General features: G+C 34.6%; 2 protein-coding genes across 2 annotated transcripts; both read right to left on the reverse strand.

Annotated features, from left to right (window-relative positions):
• Nucleotides 1-987: 987 nt before the first annotated feature.
• LOC128133097 (cytochrome P450 82A4-like) lies at nucleotides 988-3,040 on the reverse strand. Its single transcript, XM_052770104.1, has 2 exons — nucleotides 2,057-3,040; nucleotides 988-1,823 (listed from the first exon to the last, which is right to left on the reverse strand). Exons 1-2 carry the CDS (start codon nucleotides 3,011-3,013, stop codon nucleotides 1,188-1,190), a joined length of 1,593 nt encoding a protein of 530 aa, XP_052626064.1. The 5' UTR covers nucleotides 3,014-3,040; the 3' UTR covers nucleotides 988-1,187.
• Nucleotides 3,041-8,244: 5,204 nt separating this feature from the next.
• LOC128133098 (cytochrome P450 CYP82D47-like) lies at nucleotides 8,245-10,300 on the reverse strand. The gene is made up of 2 exons (XM_052770105.1): nucleotides 9,318-10,300; nucleotides 8,245-9,084 (listed from the first exon to the last, which is right to left on the reverse strand). Exons 1-2 carry the CDS (start codon nucleotides 10,272-10,274, stop codon nucleotides 8,449-8,451), a joined length of 1,593 nt encoding a protein of 530 aa, XP_052626065.1. The 5' UTR covers nucleotides 10,275-10,300; the 3' UTR covers nucleotides 8,245-8,448.
• Between the last annotated feature and the right edge of the window lie 4,478 nt (nucleotides 10,301-14,778).

Below are 14,778 nucleotides of genomic sequence, written 5' to 3' on the forward strand. Positions count from 1 at the left end.
AAAAACGCGTTTGTTTGATGTCGCCGCTCAAAGTGTCCGTCGTGCTAAAGGTGTCGCTGCTATTGCTTGATGGTGATAACCATAGTGGATACGAAGTCTTTAAAATGTTCCATTATTCTCTAGAAACGATTATGAGGAAAACAGTTTCATCCTTTCCATGTTGGATGAACAACAAAACATTGGTATCTTTCTTTTGGATATCTCTATTTGTTGAGCTTCATTAGTTTCCGTGTGCGTATGTTGGATATAAGACCAAAATAACAAACTCCTTTTATTACTGTTATCACTCACGAAATGTATGAAGAAAGGAAGAAGAAAGGTTTTTTCTAATGTAATAAATTAAATGTGCAGCAATCTGAAAAGTAAAGAGCAAAAAAACTATTTTATTCATAGCACTAAAGGCTATATATAATCATCTTAGATACACACGTGACCCATGAAAGAAGCCATGCTAATTGTTCTACCAGAAGACTCGGTACAAGCTAAGGACTGGTACAACTCCATATACTTGGGTCAATCTAGAAGCTAAATTCTAAATAATAAACTACTAATTAAAACATAAGATGATATAAATTCATAAATACTCATTAAAACTAAAGTTCCAATCATGCATGCATATAACGGGTGAACCGATGACAACCGAACCGATTAATCCAGGCAACAGCGTAATCATTCTGTAAAAAATCCCATATCTCTTCTGACTTGGAAAGGATATTTTTTTCATGCTCAAAAACACATAGTCTGAAAATTGGGATCAGAAGCTAAGCCATGCTAATATATAGTAGTGTTGACTTGTACCATTTTAAAATTGATATAAAGCAACTATTATGCGTGCAACATAGCTAGCTCTGATAACACAATGTTCGTGTAATTAAACAGCAAAAATTTTCATGCTAATTATCGATGCTTAAAATGTAAATAAGGGATGGCTCTATATACAGAGCATATATATACAAGCAGAAGAAACTAGAAAGCATTGCATGAAATAATGAAAATCCAAAACAAAGTAGTATCCATTGCATGAAATAATGAAAATCCAAAACAAAGTAGCTAGTATGACTAATTAACAAGCTGTTGATAAGATAGTAAGAAGACTTTGTGATTTTTCGGGATTAATTGTCTTGGAATGGTTGTTCAATAAGACTAGAGTGTGGGCGCATGGTCGGTGATGATTCGAAGCAGACGTATCATGCAGCAACTGCAGGGTACATATCAAGGGATAAACGAGGCGCCAGAAGGACCTCAAGTGGGATGGCTTTGCTGATAGTCACTCCAGCGCTTTCACTCATATCAATGGGTTCTTTCGATGGGTTTTTAAGCACAAATTGTTGTATTAAAGTAGCTAAAGTTATATGCAAAGACCGAAGAGCAAAGGGAATAGCAGGGCATACTCTTCTACCACTACCGAAAGGAAGCAATTCATAATTGTTTCCCCTGACATCAACATGTTTATGACTTGTCAAGAATCTTTCTGGCTGAAATTCTTCAGGATGTGACCATTTATTAGGATCATGTTGAATTTTCCAAAGATTAGTCAATAAACGTGTGCCTTTAGGGATTTTGTAGCCACCAATAACGCAATCCTCCATGGACTCATGAGGAAGGTTTAGAGGTCCAGGCGGGTATAAACGCAGTGTTTCTTTAACGATTGCGTCAAGGTAAACAAGGTTCTTCAGGTCCGACTCCTCTACTGCTCTCTTCCTTCCAACATGCTCATCCAATTCATCTTGGGCAATTTTTAATACTCTTGGGTTGTTGAGCAACAAACATAAAGCCCATGTTAACGTTGCAGACGATGTGTCCAATCCCGCAGCTAAAACAGTCTGCAAGTTTGAAGTTAAAACAAATTTCTTATATTAGCTAGATTTCAAGCAACATGCATGCATGCTGATAATTAATTTTGTTTGTTTGCACAGCTTATCTTTATATTTGCCACTGAAAACTGTTGCAAATACGTACTATAATGAATGTGGAAGAAACTATATATAATTAAACGATTAATTAACAAACTCTAGCTAGTAATAGTATGAGATATAGAAAGATTAATAAGGTTTACCAAACATGTAGCCTTGATTATGGTATCATGGTCAAAACCACGGAATTCCTCTGGGGAGGCACCTTCAAGAACGGAAATCAGAACATCCATGAAGACTTGGCTTCTTTCATGTTGCTGCGCATGCTTTTCCTCCGCCCTCACTCTCTTGTGATCCTCTAGCCATCCTGTTACAATTCCGTACATCTCTTCTCCTGTCATCTTCATTTTTTTCTCGTATCCTCCCAGGTCCAAAGGCTTGAGATATGGAATAAAATCAGACACCACAAATGTGCCCAATAACACAAAGAATTTCCTTATCACTTTTTGAAATCGAACCCCTTCTTTGTCATCAGGTGAAAACCTTTTTCCTGAAACAACCCTGACCACAACATTTAATATCAAGTTCTGAAACCATTGTTTCATATCCACCTTTACCATGTCGGAACTTCCACTCTCTTTATTCTTTACCCAAGCATTATATATATCTCCCATGGATGCTTTAACCTCTGAAGCACGAAGAGGTCCAAGCATCTCCACGCGTCGCTGAGAGAGAACCTCGAGTGTCAAGATCTTGCGCACTTGTCGCCAGTAGTCACCATAAGGAGCTAGAGCCAAGATGGCATAGTTATAGCCCATGTGTTCTACTGCCATTGACTTGGGTCGACTTGCAAACACCTTATCATTTGTGGTAAAGCACTCTTTCGCCATCTCAGCGTTACTCACCACCAAAACATTGTGAACACCAAGCTTGATGGTGAAAATGGGGCCATATTTATCTGCCATGCCACCTAAGACCCTGTGAGGTAGTTCAGCTCCACCTAGAAGGCGCAGGTGTCCGATTACCGGCCATCGGCCCTTTGCTTGAGGTGGTTCTCTGTTCTTCACTCTCTTTCCTTCTAAGCTTTGCAGCAGGAATTTTAGTAGCAAAGAAAAAACAATCGCTGCTATAGAGGCTGAAAATGGGAGAAACAGCTCCATGCTTTCTACGTCCAGAATGAATTATGAATATGATGATACACAGGGATCATAATATATAGAGATTGAACTCCCCGGCTGCTAACGTTTTTTATATATATTCAAATGGTATGGTTCTAATAATGTAAAAGTCAACAAATTTGGCTGAAAAGTTTGCTCGATACAAGTGTGTTATTAAACTTAATGATCATTTAGCATAAATATATATTTAAGAGGGAATATAATTTAAGAATGACATATATTTTATGTTCTTGTGTCAAAAAAATCATAGAATCTTTCAGTTGTTGAATTAGATGTATTTTGAGCAAATTAAATTTCATCTATTTGTCACCTAAAGGCTTTAATATCAAAATATTTCATTTCAATTCCTTTGAATTCCTTTTTATTCCAGCTTGATATTAATTTATTCTCTAAATAATAATGTATAAAATGATATATCAATGATTTGCACTAAATCATATTTTTTGAGAAGTGCAGTTTTATAAAAGAAAAGGGCATTGGCTTCTAGCCGTGCAAAGTATAATGTAAGAAATTGAAAAAAAAAAAAAAATCATAGGAAAAACCTTAATACACAGTAAAATCCAAATGCCTCAAATAAAGTATACTAGCAAAGAATCAAAGGCTGACAGACTCTGAGAATCAAAGCGGGTGAAAGATTCAATCAAAACGTGACAAGTAAACATCACCAACTCATAGTCAAAGGTGTTTTCTGATCTTCACCACCGTATTGACCAAATACCTATTAGTTGAACATTCAAATATTAGGGTTATAGAAATTGACTCAAATAACCTCTAAATATGGGTGGTATTTGTCAAAATTAAGATAATATGAGACATATATCTTCTGATATACTAACATATTGTGTTATAACTTTCAATTTCCCTTTCGAGTATATAAAAGCACTGCAAAAAAAATTAGGAAAAATGGTATTTGAGTTCACAAGGAAAGTTATGTTTTAATCTATGATTGGTATGATTCAAGCACATAAGCACTTATGAGAGAATTACAACAACTAATGTACATGTGATATATACACACACACACACACAAAAGATTCTCCAAATGCATCATTATTTCCATTGTGGTTAGGTTTATTCAGTTTCTTAATTGCATCTCATTTCTCATGTGACTATAATATTTTAAACAACCATGCGCATTCGGTTGTGGTTCTCTAAGTGTGGCTTAAGTAGAGATGGTGGGGGCAATAAGGTCTTTTAGTCAATTAGGATATGTTGGTGTTGTTTATCTTTAAGTGGGAGTTTAGATTCAGTCGGTCATCATCTTGGATCTATTTCTGTTAAAGTTAAAGCTCAAGGAGAGAACTAGCCTCTTGAAAGCTAGGATTCCAATTTGTAATCATTTATTTTTTAGTTCAATCAGTTTCTATATATATAAGTGTACAGCAGAAGTACACTTTGCTTCTTTACTTTAAAAGTAGATAGTTTTGTAATTGTTGTTATTATTTATATCCCTTTTAATTTTATAATTGAACTTGATTTGTGTGGAATGCAGTGGTGATGGTGATGAGATAGATAAAGAGGAGATCAATGGACTGAGATTCTCTCTTGGGAGCCTACAACCTTTTTTTTAACATAGTTTCTTGGTGGGTATGATAAGACCTGTTATTCAAGAAACATGGAAAACAATCAGTGAATCAACCTCGATTTGTCGAGGTAATGCAACGCTCATTTGATAATTCTTCAATTTACAAATGTTTTTCCTTACTGTATAAAGTTTAAAGATGCTAAAAAATATAAAGGTGATTTACTATTTCATATAATTTGCTTTCTCATGTCAATCATTAAGTTGGATTTGGAGTTGTGAAGAAAAAGTAAAAATAATTAGTGATAATTGCAAACTTCTACCTATTTATTTAAGGTATGCGCAAAGCTTAAATGAGCTCATATCAGCTTATTTGGATCTGGGGTATTTGCTAAAGCATCATTACCGAAAAGACTAAGGTAGTGTTTAGTATAATGGATCAGAGAAGGAAGCAATGGAATAAACTACTGCCGAACGAAGGTGATTCACTCCATTTGTTAATTTCCATTCCTTTTTTTCTTCATTTATCATGTAATGGAATAGAAAAATTGCATTGTAACCCAATTTTGTTTGTGGAATTTTAACGTCACAAAATTATCTTTTTATCACTTAATTGGGTTTTAATGAGCCTCTGTTGTCTTTTAATTTTTTTACATGTGAAAATAAAAATTCTTAAATTAAAATTAAAATGGTGTAAAGAATAAGACTTAGAATTATGCATTGTACATACATTTTTCATATATATGTTTTTATATGTTATCATTTTATTTTCCTACAAAACATATTCTTCCTCGTGATGTTTTTGGGTAGTAAATGATCAGAAATTTAGAGGTTGAATTACTCTCTATCAAAGTTGGTATTTACTTATTTAGTTGACCTTTTTGAAGTACAAATATAAATGTCTAATAATTTTTCAGATGTCATTAAGATAAATGCTTAAAATATTGTCAAAAATACATTCGGTACTTCAAGCAATCATTATGCTTTTGGACCTAACACACAGTTTATTTTGGCAAAATTAGGAATATGGTCTCATGAAAAGTCTCATCTTGGTCAATTCTGCATCCAAACTTGCAAGATATCCATATTTAGTCAATTGGCATGTCATTTGCTTCCGCATAAACTTGAACAACCTTTAAATTACAGAAATTTAAACAACCTTTAAATTACTTATTGCTACTTTTGATTTATTATGTATGTTAATAGCCACTTTCTTTCTTTTTGAATCTAGGAGGGTATAATCGGTAAGTTGACCATTAACTGTACTCAAATTTTATATTGTATGGTGCAACTTTGAGATTTTATCAAATATCTAAATATACAAAAAGTAAATTGGATATTCATAATAGTGTATGTATTTATTTTAAAAGACAATTATAAGTAAATTGGATATTTATAACATTGTATATATTAATTTAAAAACAAAATTATAAAATTACTGACAAAGCTTTAATCTTCTTAAATTAATAAATTAATAAATCCTTGTAAATTAATAGTGTTAATCTTTCACAAACATAATTTCTATGGGTTTAAACTAACAATTTTATAGTTATGGATAAAACCTTTAAGCTTCTAAAAAATATTTGTTTGCAAATGTATTATTAATTATAACATCTATTAACTTCTAAAATGATTTTACGTTGGTTTCGTGTAGTACACATTTATAACCTAGTTTATATAATATTTATAGCTGAGAATGAGAAAAACGGGGAGGCCTTGGCCCCCCTAGGCCTCTAGAAGCTTCCGTCACTGACTGGTGCACTACAAGAAATTAGAGTATTACTGGCGACGGGCGTCGTCGCTAAAGGTCGAAAATGTCGCCGCTAAATGATCACTACTGTTGGTTCGTCGCTAATGCTCCACTGGTCGCCGCTATTGCCTTCTGTCGCCGTTAAAGGCGTGTCGATGCTAATACTATTTGTTGCCACTAAAGGTATCGTCGCTATTCGTATGTATTTGTATACATACAAATACACATACATACATAATACACATACAAAATACACATATACATACAAAAACACATACACATAAAATACACTCAAGATACTCATATACATAGAAATGCAAATACAAATACATATCCACATCTACAAACACAAAATACAAATACAAATACAGATCTAAAATATCAAAATTATCAAAATTTCGTCATGAACAGTGGTGGTGGCGGTATACTCCGGCGAGAAAGGTGGGGGTCTCAAAATTCCGACAACCAACACAAATTTATTAGGGAGAAGAGAAAAGGAAAAGAGAAAGGGGGAAAATGGAGAGGAAGAGAGGTGAAATATCGAAGATTTCGGTGAAATTCCGATGGGGTCGAAGGTGGTGAGTAGAAAGAAGAGAGAAGAAGGGAAAACACAGAAGTAGATCAGGGAAGAAAGTGAAGACGACGCAGATTTTATTGTCGAGGCTCTTTAGCAGCGACACCTTTAGCGGTGACACATCGGAGGGAAAACAATCCGGGGTTTTCTACATCGTTGGATCATCACTTAAATCGACTGTTGGGGTTGAAATGACGCGGATCGCCAGAACTAGCAATAGCGACGACGAGTAGCCTTTAGCGGCGACACACCGGAGGGAAAATAACGCGGAGTTTTCTACATCCTCCTAGTCGTTGGATCATCGCCTAAATCGACGGTTAGGGTTGAAATGAGGCGGATCGCCAACATAAGCTTTTAGCGGCGACATACACTTTTAGCGGCGACAAAAACGCGTTTGTTTGATGTCGCCGCTCAAAGTGTCCGTCGTGCTAAAGGTGTCGCTGCTATTGCTTGATGGTGATAACCATAGTGGATACGAAGTCTTTAAAATGTTCCATTATTCTCTAGAAACGATTATGAGGAAAACAGTTTCATCCTTTCCATGTTGGATGAACAACAAAACATTGGTATCTTTCTTTTGGATATCTCTATTTGTTGAGCTTCATTAGTTTCCGTGTGCGTATGTTGGATATAAGACCAAAATAACAAACTCCTTTTATTACTGTTATCACTCACGAAATGTATGAAGAAAGGAAGAAGAAAGGTTTTTTCTAATGTAATAAATTAAATGTGCAGCAATCTGAAAAGTAAAGAGCAAAAAAACTATTTTATTCATAGCACTAAAGGCTATATATAATCATCTTAGATACACACGTGACCCATGAAAGAAGCCATGCTAATTGTTCTACCAGAAGACTCGGTACAAGCTAAGGACTGGTACAACTCCATATACTTGGGTCAATCTAGAAGCTAAATTCTAAATAATAAACTACTAATTAAAACATAAGATGATATAAATTCATAAATACTCATTAAAACTAAAGTTCCAATCATGCATGCATATAACGGGTGAACCGATGACAACCGAACCGATTAATCCAGGCAACAGCGTAATCATTCTGTAAAAAATCCCATATCTCTTCTGACTTGGAAAGGATATTTTTTTCATGCTCAAAAACACATAGTCTGAAAATTGGGATCAGAAGCTAAGCCATGCTAATATATAGTAGTGTTGACTTGTACCATTTTAAAATTGATATAAAGCAACTATTATGCGTGCAACATAGCTAGCTCTGATAACACAATGTTCGTGTAATTAAACAGCAAAAATTTTCATGCTAATTATCGATGCTTAAAATGTAAATAAGGGATGGCTCTATATACAGAGCATATATATACAAGCAGAAGAAACTAGAAAGCATTGCATGAAATAATGAAAATCCAAAACAAAGTAGTATCCATTGCATGAAATAATGAAAATCCAAAACAAAGTAGCTAGTATGACTAATTAACAAGCTGTTGATAAGATAGTAAGAAGACTTTGTGATTTTTCGGGATTAATTGTCTTGGAATGGTTGTTCAATAAGACTAGAGTGTGGGCGCATGGTCGGTGATGATTCGAAGCAGACGTATCATGCAGCAACTGCAGGGTACATATCAAGGGATAAACGAGGCGCCAGAAGGACCTCAAGTGGGATGGCTTTGCTGATAGTCACTCCAGCGCTTTCACTCATATCAATGGGTTCTTTCGATGGGTTTTTAAGCACAAATTGTTGTATTAAAGTAGCTAAAGTTATATGCAAAGACCGAAGAGCAAAGGGAATAGCAGGGCATACTCTTCTACCACTACCGAAAGGAAGCAATTCATAATTGTTTCCCCTGACATCAACATGTTTATGACTTGTCAAGAATCTTTCTGGCTGAAATTCTTCAGGATGTGACCATTTATTAGGATCATGTTGAATTTTCCAAAGATTAGTCAATAAACGTGTGCCTTTAGGGATTTTGTAGCCACCAATAACGCAATCCTCCATGGACTCATGAGGAAGGTTTAGAGGTCCAGGCGGGTATAAACGCAGTGTTTCTTTAACGATTGCGTCAAGGTAAACAAGGTTCTTCAGGTCCGACTCCTCTACTGCTCTCTTCCTTCCAACATGCTCATCCAATTCATCTTGGGCAATTTTTAATACTCTTGGGTTGTTGAGCAACAAACATAAAGCCCATGTTAACGTTGCAGACGATGTGTCCAATCCCGCAGCTAAAACAGTCTGCAAGTTTGAAGTTAAAACAAATTTCTTATATTAGCTAGATTTCAAGCAACATGCATGCATGCTGATAATTAATTTTGTTTGTTTGCACAGCTTATCTTTATATTTGCCACTGAAAACTGTTGCAAATACGTACTATAATGAATGTGGAAGAAACTATATATAATTAAACGATTAATTAACAAACTCTAGCTAGTAATAGTATGAGATATAGAAAGATTAATAAGGTTTACCAAACATGTAGCCTTGATTATGGTATCATGGTCAAAACCACGGAATTCCTCTGGGGAGGCACCTTCAAGAACGGAAATCAGAACATCCATGAAGACTTGGCTTCTTTCATGTTGCTGCGCATGCTTTTCCTCCGCCCTCACTCTCTTGTGATCCTCTAGCCATCCTGTTACAATTCCGTACATCTCTTCTCCTGTCATCTTCATTTTTTTCTCGTATCCTCCCAGGTCCAAAGGCTTGAGATATGGAATAAAATCAGACACCACAAATGTGCCCAATAACACAAAGAATTTCCTTATCACTTTTTGAAATCGAACCCCTTCTTTGTCATCAGGTGAAAACCTTTTTCCTGAAACAACCCTGACCACAACATTTAATATCAAGTTCTGAAACCATTGTTTCATATCCACCTTTACCATGTCGGAACTTCCACTCTCTTTATTCTTTACCCAAGCATTATATATATCTCCCATGGATGCTTTAACCTCTGAAGCACGAAGAGGTCCAAGCATCTCCACGCGTCGCTGAGAGAGAACCTCGAGTGTCAAGATCTTGCGCACTTGTCGCCAGTAGTCACCATAAGGAGCTAGAGCCAAGATGGCATAGTTATAGCCCATGTGTTCTACTGCCATTGACTTGGGTCGACTTGCAAACACCTTATCATTTGTGGTAAAGCACTCTTTCGCCATCTCAGCGTTACTCACCACCAAAACATTGTGAACACCAAGCTTGATGGTGAAAATGGGGCCATATTTATCTTCCATGCCACCTAAGACCCTGTGAGGTAGTTCAGCTCCACCTAGAAGGCGCAGGTGTCCGATTACCGGCCATCGGCCCTTTGCTTGAGGTGGTTCTCTGTTCTTCACTCTCTTTCCTTCTAAGCTTTGCAGCAGGAATTTTAGTAGCAAAGAAAAAACAATCGCTGCTATAGAGGCTGAAAATGGGAGAAACAGCTCCATGCTTTCTACGTCCAGAATGAATTATGAATATGATGATACACAGGGATCATAATATATAGAGATTGAACTCCCCGGCTGCTAACGTTTTTTATATATATTCAAATGGTATGGTTCTAATAATGTAAAAGTCAACAAATTTGGCTGAAAAGTTTGCTCGATACAAGTGTGTTATTAAACTTAATGATCATTTAGCATAAATATATATTTAAGAGGGAATATAATTTAAGAATGACATATATTTTATGTTCTTGTGTCAAAAAAATCATAGAATCTTTCAGTTGTTGAATTAGATGTATTTTGAGCAAATTAAATTTCATCTATTTGTCACCTAAAGGCTTTAATATCAAAATATTTCATTTCAATTCCTTTGAATTCCTTTTTATTCCAGCTTGATATTAATTTATTCTCTAAATAATAATGTATAAAATGATATATCAATGATTTGCACTAAATCATATTTTTTGAGAAGTGCAGTTTTATAAAAGAAAAGGGCATTGGCTTCTAGCCGTGCAAAGTATAATGTAAGAAATTGAAAAAAAAAAAAATCATAGGAAAAACCTTAATACACAGTAAAATCCAAATGCCTCAAATAAAGTATACTAGCAAAGAATCAAAGGCTGACAGACTCTGAGAATCAAAGCGGGTGAAAGATTCAATCAAAACGTGACAAGTAAACATCACCAACTCATAGTCAAAGGTGTTTTCTGATCTTCACCACCGTATTGACCAAATACCTATTAGTTGAACATTCAAATATTAGGGTTATAGAAATTGACTCAAATAACCTCTAAATATGGGTGGTATTTGTCAAAATTAAGATAATATGAGACATATATCTTCTGATATACTAACATATTGTGTTATAACTTTCAATTTCCCTTTCGAGTATATAAAAGCACTGCAAAAAAAATTAGGAAAAATGGTATTTGAGTTCACAAGGAAAGTTATGTTTTAATCTATGATTGGTATGATTCAAGCACATAAGCACTTATGAGAGAATTACAACAACTAATGTGATATACACACACACACACACACACAAAAGATTCTCCAAATGCATCATTATTTCCATTGTGGTTAGGTTTATTCAGTTTCTTAATTGCATCTCATTTCTCATGTGACTATAATATTTTAAACAACCATGCGCATTCGGTTGTGGTTCTCTAAGTGTGGCTTAAGTAGAGATGGTGGGGGCAATAAGGTCTTTTAGTCAATTAGGATATGTTGGTGTTGTTTATCTTTAAGTGGGAGTTTAGATTCAGTCGGTCATCATCTTGGATCTATTTCTGTTAAAGTTAAAGCTCAAGGAGAGAACTAGCCTCTTGAAAGCTAGGATTCCAATTTGTAATCATTTATTTTTTAGTTCAATCAGTTTCTATATATATAAGTGTACAGCAGAAGTACACTTTGCTTCTTTACTTTAAAAGTAGATAGTTTTGTAATTGTTGTTATTATTTATATCCCTTTTAATTTTATAATTGAACTTGATTTGTGTGGAATGCAGTGGTGATGGTGATGAGATAGATAAAGAGGAGATCAATGGACTGAGATTCTCTCTTGGGAGCCTACAACCTTTTTTTTAACATAGTTTCTTGGTGGGTATGATAAGACCTGTTATTCAAGAAACATGGAAAACAATCAGTGAATCAACCTCGATTTGTCGAGGTAATGCAACGCTCATTTGATAATTCTTCAATTTACAAATGTTTTTCCTTACTGTATAAAGTTTAAAGATGCTAAAAAATATAAAGGTGATTTACTATTTCATATAATTTGCTTTCTCATGTCAATCATTAAGTTGGATTTGGAGTTGTGAAGAAAAAGTAAAAATAATTAGTGATAATTGCAAACTTCTACCTATTTATTTAAGGTATGCGCAAAGCTTAAATGAGCTCATATCAGCTTATTTGGATCTGGGGTATTTGCTAAAGCATCATTACCGAAAAGACTAAGGTAGTGTTTAGTATAATGGATCAGAGAAGGAAGCAATGGAATAAACTACTGCCGAACGAAGGTGATTCACTCCATTTGTTAATTTCCATTCCTTTTTTTCTTCATTTATCATGTAATGGAATAGAAAAATTGCATTGTAACCCAATTTTGTTTGTGGAATTTTAACGTCACAAAATTATCTTTTTATCACTTAATTGGGTTTTAATGAGCCTCTGTTGTCTTTTAATTTTTTTACATGTGAAAATAAAAATTCTTAAATTAAAATTAAAATGGTGTAAAGAATAAGACTTAGAATTATGCATTGTACATACATTTTTCATATATATGTTTTTATATGTTATCATTTTATTTTCCTACAAAACATATTCTTCCTCGTGATGTTTTTGGGTAGTAAATGATCAGAAATTTAGAGGTTGAATTACTCTCTATCAAAGTTGGTATTTACTTATTTAGTTGACCTTTTTGAAGTACAAATATAAATGTCTAATAATTTTTCAGATGTCATTAAGATAAATGCTTAAAATATTGTCAAAAATACATTCGGTACTTCAAGCAATCATTATGCTTTTGGACCTAACACACAGTTTATTTTGGCAAAATTAGGAATATGGTCTCATGAAAAGTCTCATCTTGGTCAATTCTGCATCCAAACTTGCAAAATATCCATATTTAGTCAATTGGCATGTCATTTGCTTCCGCATAAACTTGAACAACCTTTAAATTACAGAAATTTAAACAACCTTTAAATTACTTATTGCTACTTTTGATTTATTATGTATGTTAATAGCCACTTTCTTTCTTTTTGAATCTAGGAGGGTATAATCGGTAAGTTGACCATTAACTGTACTCAAATTTTATATTGTATGGTGCAACTTTGAGATTTTATCAAATATCTAAATATACAAAAAGTAAATTGGATATTCATAATAGTGTATGTATTTACTTTAAAAGACAATTATAAGTAAATTGGATATTTATAACATTGTATATATTAATTTAAAAACAAAATTATAAAATTACTGACAAAGCTTTAATCTTCTTAAATTAATAAATTAATAAATCCTTGTAAATTAATAGTGTTAATCTTTCACAAACATAATTTCTATGGGTTTAAACTAACAATTTTATAGTTATGGATAAAACCTTTAAGCTTCTAAAAAATATTTGTTTGCAAATGTATTATTAATTATAACATCTATTAACTTCTAAAATGATTTTACGTTGGTTTCGTGTAGTACACATTTATAACCTAGTTTATATAATATTTATAGCTGAGAATGAGAAAAACGGGGAGGCCTTGGCCCCCCTAGGCCTCTAGAAGCTTCCGTCACTGACTGGTGCACTACAAGAAATTAGAGTATTACTGGGGACGGGCGTCGTCGCTAAAGGTCGAAAATGTCGCCGCTAAATGATCACTACTGTTGGTTCGTCGCTAATGCTCCACTGGTCGCCGCTATTGCCTTCTGTCGCCGTTAAAGGCGTGTCGATGCTAATACTATTTGTTGCCACTAAAGGTATCGTCGCTATTCGTATGTATTTGTATACATACAAATACACATACATACATAATACACATACAAAATACACATATACATACAAAAACACATACACATACAGAATTTACATACATATACATATAAATGAGCATACAAAAACACATACACATACAGAATTTACATACATATACATATAAATGAGCATACAAAAACACATATACATACATAAAATACACTCAAGATACTCATATACATAGAAATGCAAATACAAATACATATCCACATCTACAAACACAAAATACAAATACAAATACAGATCTAAAATATCAAAATTATCAAAATTTCGTCATGAACAGTGGTGGTGGCGGTATACTCCGGCGAGAAAGGTGGGGGTCTCAAAATTCCGACAACCAACACAAATTTATTAGGGAGAAGAGAAAAGGAAAAGAGAAAGGGGGAAAATGGAGAGGAAGAGAGGTGAAATATCGAAGATTTCGGTGAAATTCCGATGGGGTCGAAGGTGGTGAGTAGAAAGAAGAGAGAAGAAGGGAAAACACAGAAGTAGATCAGGGAAGAAAGTGAAGACGACGCAGATTTTATTGTCGAGGCTCTTTAGCAGCGACACCTTTAGCGGTGACACATCGGAGGGAAAACAATCCGGGGTTTTCTACATCGTTGGATCATCACTTAAATCGACTGTTGGGGTTGAAATGACGCGGATCGCCAGAACTAGCAATAGCGACGACGAGTAGCCTTTAGCGGCGACACACCGGAGGGAAAATAACGCGGAGTTTTCTACATCCTCCTAGTCGTTGGATCATCGCCTAAATCGACGGTTAGGGTTGAAATGAGGCGGATCGCCAACATAAGCTTTTAGCGGCGACATACACTTTTAGCGGCGACAAAAACGCGTTTGTTTGATGTCGCCGCTCAAAGTGTCCGTCGTGCTAAAGGTGTCGCTGCTATTGCTTGATGGTGATAACCATAGTGGATACGAAGTCTTTAAAATGTTCCATTATTCTCTAGAAACGATTATGAGGAAAACAGTTTCATCC

Source organism: Lactuca sativa, chromosome 3, assembly GCF_002870075.4.
Source record: "Lactuca sativa cultivar Salinas chromosome 3, Lsat_Salinas_v11, whole genome shotgun sequence".
Lineage (NCBI taxonomy): Eukaryota > Viridiplantae > Streptophyta > Magnoliopsida > Asterales > Asteraceae > Lactuca > Lactuca sativa.

Coding starts and splice junctions, on each gene's coding strand:
- LOC128133097 (XM_052770104.1), bottom strand. CDS start 3,013: ATGGAGCTGTTTCTCCCATTTTCAGCCTCTATAGCAGCGATTGTTTTT. Junction 1,824..2,056: donor TAATCAAGGCTACATGTTTG/GTAAACCTTATT, acceptor TCAAACTTGCAG/ACTGTTTTAGCTGCGGGATT.
- LOC128133098 (XM_052770105.1), bottom strand. CDS start 10,274: ATGGAGCTGTTTCTCCCATTTTCAGCCTCTATAGCAGCGATTGTTTTT. Junction 9,085..9,317: donor TAATCAAGGCTACATGTTTG/GTAAACCTTATT, acceptor TCAAACTTGCAG/ACTGTTTTAGCTGCGGGATT.